This window comes from Sceloporus undulatus, unplaced genomic scaffold, assembly GCF_019175285.1.
Source record: "Sceloporus undulatus isolate JIND9_A2432 ecotype Alabama unplaced genomic scaffold, SceUnd_v1.1 scaffold_684, whole genome shotgun sequence".
NCBI classification, from domain to species: Eukaryota; Metazoa; Chordata; class Lepidosauria; order Squamata; family Phrynosomatidae; genus Sceloporus; species Sceloporus undulatus.
This window is the reverse complement of record NW_024803604.1, coordinates 1-7,314: the sequence shown is the minus strand read 5'-3', so window position 1 is coordinate 7,314 and position 7,314 is coordinate 1. Positions and strand designations below refer to the sequence as shown.

General features: G+C 36.4%; 1 protein-coding gene across 1 annotated transcript; it reads right to left on the bottom strand.

Annotated features, from left to right (window-relative positions):
• Positions 1–3,320: 3,320 nt before the first annotated feature.
• On the bottom strand, positions 3,321–5,192 carry LOC121917777. The gene is made up of 2 exons (XM_042443899.1): positions 5,135–5,192; positions 3,321–4,343 (listed from the first exon to the last, which is right to left on the bottom strand). Exon 2 carries the CDS (start codon positions 4,341–4,343, stop codon positions 3,501–3,503), a length of 843 nt encoding a protein of 280 aa, XP_042299833.1. The 5' UTR covers positions 5,135–5,192; the 3' UTR covers positions 3,321–3,500.
• Between the last annotated feature and the right edge of the window lie 2,122 nt (positions 5,193–7,314).

The following is a 7,314-nucleotide window of genomic DNA, read 5'->3' as shown; positions in this document are numbered from 1 at the left end:
TTCACCAGCCAATATTTTCCCTAATTGAGTTTCTTCTCCCTTTTTATCAAATCCAAATAGTTTTTGGTCGATCTTAAATCTTTCTGAGATCTGTCTGTGTGTGAACCAGGTTCCAACCCAGCCCTCCTCCACCAGTTTCTCTTTCGTCTTGATTTCCCAGCTTCCATTTCGGAATTCTAAATAATCTTCATAATTATACCATTTCCCATCCTTTAGCATCTCCTTCCTGAAAAAAGCTTCATGGGGTGAAACCCACCAACTCATCTTTGGTACTATTCTGTCTTTATAGCGGTTCCATACTTTTATAAGGGGTTTTCTGATACAGTGATTAGTAAAATCTTTGTTTTGTTTTTTGCCATATGCCAAATATGCGTGCCAGCCAGAATTTAGTCCATCTCCTTCCAAATCTAATAATTTCTCATCTTCCAGGGTAATCCATTCTTTGACCCATAACAGAGCGCATGCCTCAAAATAGATTTTTAAGTTGGGAAGGTCTAAGCCACCTCTATCTCTAGAATCTTGCATACATTTAAGTTTGATTCTTGGCTTCCTTCCTCTCCAAATGAATTGAGTTAAATCTTTATGCCAATTCTTAAATACTTTGTCGGAAGTTATGATTGGAATGGATTGGAATAAATATAACATTCTTGGCAATACATTCATCTTTATAACTGAGATTCTTCCTAATATAGATAAGCTGAGTTTGTTCCAGTTGATCAAGTCTTCCCTTATTTTTGACCATAATTTTTTATAGTTGTTTTCAAATAGTTCTGTGGATCTTTGCGAAAGTTGAATACCCAGATATTTAATTCTTTTCCCTACCTTTATACCTGCTCTTCTTTCTAATTCTTTCTCTTCCAGGGCTTTTATATTTTTGGTTAAGATAATTGATTTGTCTTTATTAATTTTACATCCCACAGTTTCGCCAAATAAGTTTAGTATAGTTAGAAGTTCATCTACATTTTCCATGGGGTCTTCTAATATTATGACTACGTCGTCCGCAAACGCTCGGATTTTATACTCATGGTTTTTTAATTTTGGCTCCCCTCAAATTGGTCTTACATTTTATCTCCTTAATTAGAAATTCTATAACCAACAAAAATAATAAAGGAGAGAGGGAGCAACCTTGCCGTGTTCCTCTTAAGATATTTATAGTTCTAGTCCTCTCTCCATTGATTCTTAGTTGTGCTTTTTGACCCTCGTATATTTTCCCTATCCAATTGATAAAATTCTCCCCTATTTCAATCCTTTTTAATATTTCTATCATTGAATCCCAGTTAACCGAATCGAAAGCTTTTTCGAAATCAAGAAAAAACAATCCTAATTTCTTCTCGTTGTGTTTTTCATAATATTCCAGTATATCTATTACAGTCCTTAAGTTTTCTCTTATATATCTATTGGGTAAAAAACCTCTTTGATCTTCATCTATTGCATTCCTTAAGTAATCTTTTAATCGACATGACAAAACTGATGCAAAAATTTTATAATCATTATTTAGAAGTGAGATGGGTCTATAGTTGGCTGGGTTTAATGGATCTTTCCCTTCTTTTTTGATGAATATGATCTCTGCTTGCTTCCATGAGTCAGGTAACTTACCCACGAGTGCCTCATTCATTACTCTTTGTAGGGGTTGCCAAATTTCCTCAATAAAGGTTTTATAGAAAATAGCTGTGAGTCCATCATTACCTGGGGCCTTTCCTAATTTGCTTTGTTTGATTGCTTCCCAAATTTCTTCTTTAGCAATTGGTTGATTAAGTCTTTCCTGTTGTTCTTTTGTAAGTTTTTGGATTGTACTATTCTTCAAAAACTGCTTGATATCCCCATTCTCTTCTTTTTGTCTCGAATATAATTCCCCATAGTAATCCAAAAAAACCTCCTCGATATCTTTTTGTTGTGTTAAAATTTGATCTCCCTTCCTGGTTTTGTTAATCAAGTTTTTCTCTCTCTCTTTTCTTAATTTGTGGGCCAGCCATTTTCCTGTTTTATTGGCATGTTCGAAGTTATTTTGCTTAGCAATCCTCAACTTATTCTCTAAATCTTTATTCGCTTCAGTTTCTAATTGTCTCCTCAAAACTTTTATTTCTTTTTGGACCGTTTTATTATTTGGTTCACTCTTTAAGTCCTCCTCTTTATCTTTCAATAGCCTATTTAATAAATTTAAGTTTTGTTTCTTTTTTTTCTGACAGATTATATTTTGTTGGGTAAAAAAAAACCCCTAATAGTAGCTTTCGCCGCGTCCCACACAGTTGCTATATCTACTTCATTATCCAAATTTACTTCAAAAAAAGTCTTTATCATATCTTTCCCTTTTCTAATTATGTCCTCATTCTTTAACAGTTCTTCATTTAATTTCCAAAAATATTTCTTAGGTGGCTCTTTTAACTGTAATAGAATTGGGTTATGATCCGATATCTCCCTGTTTAATACTGTCATTTTGTCAACTTCATTAATCAATAATTTGGAAACTAAAAAGAGGTCAATTCTTGAAAGAGATTCGTGTCTCTCTGAATAGAACGTGAAGCTTTTTTCTTCGTTATATAAGTGTCTCCATGTTTCAATGAGAGAGAAATTTTTAACCATTTGGAAAAATTTTTTGGGTAGTTTACCTTGATTATCACTGATCATTTTTCCCGAGGATTGATCTAGTTTGGGGTCTATTACCCCATTAAAATCTCCTAATAGAATTACTTGTTCGTAGTCCAGCTCTGTTATCATCTTATTTAATTTGCCATAAAAAATATTTTTACTTTCTTGGGGGCCATATATTCCAACTATTAGGATTTTTTCCCCATTCCAATGAATTTCTGTTCCAACAAACTGTCCATTTTTATCCGAGAATACTTCTTTAGGTTCTAGATGATTCTTAACATAGATAATTACCCCTCTTTTGGATTTATCTATTGTACTGGTATAGTCTTTACCTAAGATGTTATTTCTAATTAATCTTATGTCTTTCGTTCTGATACGGGTTTCCTGCAGACAGATGACCTCGGCATTAATTCTTTTTAGATATTGAAATACCCTCTTCCGCTTCTGAGGGGAGTTTAAACCTTTTACATTCCAGGATAAAAGCTTCATGATTTAAATTAAACCTTACACTGGGAATAAGCACACACTCTCTTTCTTTTTCTAAAAGTTGCGACTTTATTAGTAATAACAACAAGTTGGTTAAACTATATCTAGATTAGGTTTAAATCGAGAATAAGTTAAAAAAGGAGAGGGGTGGGGAAAGAGCGGAGAGAAAAATAAGAAGGACAATAAAGTCTAATTGTATGTGAATGAGTTGTTTAAGTTTAAGTTTAAGTCTAGGAAGAAAGAAAAAAAAAAGTCCACGTAGAAATCTAACTATTCAAAGTCGTTCTTTGCTTATTCCTTTTCTTATTATCTTCTCTTGCCTCTTAACTCACTCTCCGGTTATCTCCTCCTCTTCCTCTTCCCTCTCTTCTTCACCACTCCTTCCTTCATCTTTCTTATTTCTTTCTTCTGGTTCCTTGCCTAGCTCATCCAAAAAACGATCTAGCCTGTTCCACAGAATTCAGTCTCACTCTTCTTTGTTTCCATGTTACTATAACCCCATCTAGATCATCCCACTTATACAAAATCTTTCTAGCCTTCAATTGTTCAATCAGGAAATTGTACTCTTTTCTTCTCTTTAAAATTTTTCCCGGAATGTCCCTTAAGATTGTGATCTCCTTGCCCTCAATTAGTAGTTTAGTATTGAAGCTTTGTCTCAAGATTATTTCTTTAGTTTGTTTGCGGACAAAGTAGATCATGATATCCCTCGGAAGCCTCCTGGTCTTTGCAATTCGAGAATTGATCCTGTAGATTCGGTCGATTTCCCAGGGGAAAAGAGTTTCGGATTCTCCGATGAATTTAGCTAGGATTGGCGAGAGAAGTGTGTACAGATTTTCGTTTACATTCTCCGGCAGGCCTCTCAGCTTCAAACAGTTTTCTCTCTGCTTCAATTGTAATTTTAAAATCGATTCTTGACCCTCTTGTTGGTCTTTGTATAGTGTATCCACCTTAGTTTCCATCTTCTTCATATCCAGTTCTAATTTTTCCACTTTACCGCTGACCTTTTTCAAATCACCATCGATCTTGTCAAGCCTTGTAGTTACTTCACCTAGTTCAATTCTCAAATCCTTCTTAAATTCTGCTTTCAGTTCATCTTTGGATTTTTGTATTTCCATGTTTGTTTCTTGAAGCATCCTTCTAATTTCTTCCATCATTGTTTCATCTAGGTCTGATGTCTTTGTTGGTGTATTTAATGATGTTCTCCTTGTCAGATTAGATGATGAATTTGATGTTGCTTTCGTGGTGGTTTTCCTTGTACCCACTACCATCTTCATAGATAATCAAATAGGAAGGATAAAGGGAGAAAGAGGTGGATAGATTAATTTCTGTTACTCAATGAAGTTTATCTATATACAGATTGGGGAGGGGGATAAAAAATTAACTGACTGTAGGGTCTAGAGTTCACCTGTCTTCTTTCTTCAATATAAGTTTATCTTTGTTTTAGTCTTTGACCTTTATAGAAGCTTCTGGCATCTAATATTTGGTTTTTGTGAATTCCCTCCCCTTCCAGGATAATTTCCTACTAGATATTTTAATTATTATTTAAGCATGAAATCCAATTGATCAATTTCAAAAAAAAATTGGTTTGCTAGTTTGGAAGGGTTAATTCTCACAGATGGGTATCGAGATCAGATCTCAATTTAACTTTCTAACTATGAATTTAAATTTAACTAAATATTCTTGCACTTATGTCCTCTCAGGGGGATAATCCTTTGTTAAATCTATTTGCAAAGTTAAATGTTAAGAATATTAGAAATTAATTTGCTTTAGCAATTGGAGATTTGGTATTTCTATAATGAAACCTTAGGTTCACCACCAGACAGATCTATTTGTAAATTCTTAGCAACCAATAGGGGAGAAGAGAGGGAGGAGAGGGAAAAAGGGAAGAAAAAAAAAACCCTCTTCCTGATTTTATATGATAAAAGTAAAAGCACACCCTATTTATTCTATTTCAGATGAAGTTCTCTTATCTTTCCTCTGAACACCCATATACACAATACCCCTGAAGCTACACCAGTGGATTATTGCCCTTTGTCATTTGTATATATAAATCACTTACTTATTATCACAAGTTGGTCCTATTTTCTTTTTTCAAGTTGTGGGTTTCACAAATTCCTAAAGAGAAGAAGGGAGAAGCTCTAATAATCTTTAAAATGAATTTAGTATACCAAATTCCCTAGTAATGCCAATAAGCCTAATTTAACAATAGGCTTCTAACTGTTTTATATAAGCTTTCCCCTGGATTCAATTTAGAATGGGTGGTAGAGGTCTTAAGTAGCTTTAGATAATAAGTAAGCTCTCACAACTTCCCTTTTTCTCCTTAGTATAACAAATCTATAAACTTAAACACCATCAATTATTATAAGCCATAAAGCATTAATTACCAATCCATATGCAACAAAGTCTTTTTCAAACAGTAGGTTCCAAATTCCTAATCAAACCTAAACATTAAATCCTTAGATTAATCAGTCAAAAGCTATTACCTCTCTTCCACACTAAAATTTATATTTCAAACAATTTCCAATCCTAAAAGAAAGCATTTGGGAATGTCAAGGTCTTATTGCTTCAAAGTTTATGAGTTTTAAGTAGTCTGCTGTATCTTCTTTTCTTCCTCCTCTCCCCTCCTGGTCTGTATCTCCAATAACAAAAATCACATGCACCTGTTCCCACTCTTTGCTTAGGTCTGTCTGTGTGTGGCCTTGAAAAAGTAGATACAGTAAGAACTTAGAAAAAAGTTTTGGACGCCTCCTCCCAACTGCTTAAACTGTCGCCATTTCTCTCCTTGTCTCTCCTTGTTTTATATTTTCTTTCCTGGTTGTTTTATTCACGGTCTTAGTTCATCAATACAGCTCCGTTAGAGATGTTCAAGTGCACAGTTACCAATCCAAAGGGAAAGTTTTTAGATACACAGTTCCAAAAGATCCAAAGGCACCCAAATGATAGAGTGTTGCCACTGTGCCAAAAGTCCAACCAGAGCCACAAAGTAACAAAGTAAACTTTGGGTGGTAAAGGAACACAGACTACCTTCTTTGATTCCCCTTATAAATCCAAATCTCCAGGGACTGGTCTTTGTAGTTAATGAAGCTATGCCGGCTTCCCAATCGTCTCTAATCCCTTAGTCTTCAGGTCACCTAGGTAGAACCTTTTTGCATCTCAATTTGTAGAAAGTTGTAAATATGGCAAGGCTGCTCTTCTCCTTACTTCTGCTAGATTTCCCTAGCAGTAGAAAAAAAAACTTTAAAAGTGGAGCGGTAACGGCAGCGCCCCAAACAGCAAGCCGCGGCTTGCTGCTACTTACAGCGAGCGTGGTTGCTCGGGCTTCTTCCCCTCTCCGCTTTGGGCTCCCTGCGAGTCGCCGCCGGCATCAAGCGCCTCGCGGCTTGGGTTGTTTCGCCTCAGTTCGAGAAGGTTGGAGTAGGGGGGAAGCCAGTCGAGCCCCTCTGCTTCCCCTTTGATCGGGGGGACCCGTTTGACCGGCTGGCGAGTCACTCCAGCTGGCCCCGACCTCGCTGCCTATAGCCACTCTCTGGAAGCTATCCTAGAGACGTGGCTCCCGCGCCGCCATTACCACCGGAAGTCCAATAAAAATATTTTCAATGCCTTGGTGATAAGAGAAAGCCCTTGTGATTTTGTTTGTAAAGGTTTTCTGGTCATAAAGTTATTGATTTTTGTATGTTGTTGGTTATAGAATTCTAGAATAAGAATGGGCCACAGGACCCATGTAGTCCAACCCCCGACACACAGGATGACAACGCATGGATTTATAGGATTCTGGCTTTGTAAGGCACCGCAAGTGCCATCTAGTCCAATCCCCTGCCATACAGGAAGACATAGCATGGTGGGTAGGTGTGTTATGTGTGAATGTGACAGAATTCGAAGATGAAGGATGAGATGAAGGATCTGGCACAGAGAAGCAAGAAAAGCTCAAACTGCTGAGTCGAAAAGGAATGTGCCAAAGATAAAGACACCATAATGCAAGGACATGAAACTGAATGTACTAAAAGAAGAATGGACTGTGTATAACACAACTTGACGTAAAGAGCACCAGAACAAGAACGGAGTGGGAACAAGAAGTCACTCATCAGGAAAAATGATGCACATATTAAAAAGCATAAAGGAATCCTCAAAACCATGGTGATAGTGTGCCAAAATCAGCTGGAACTGGCACCCATCGCTCTTTCAGAAACTGATCAACCTCTGGGAAGATTTGTGTGCATGAGCATTGTATGAATGTGTGCA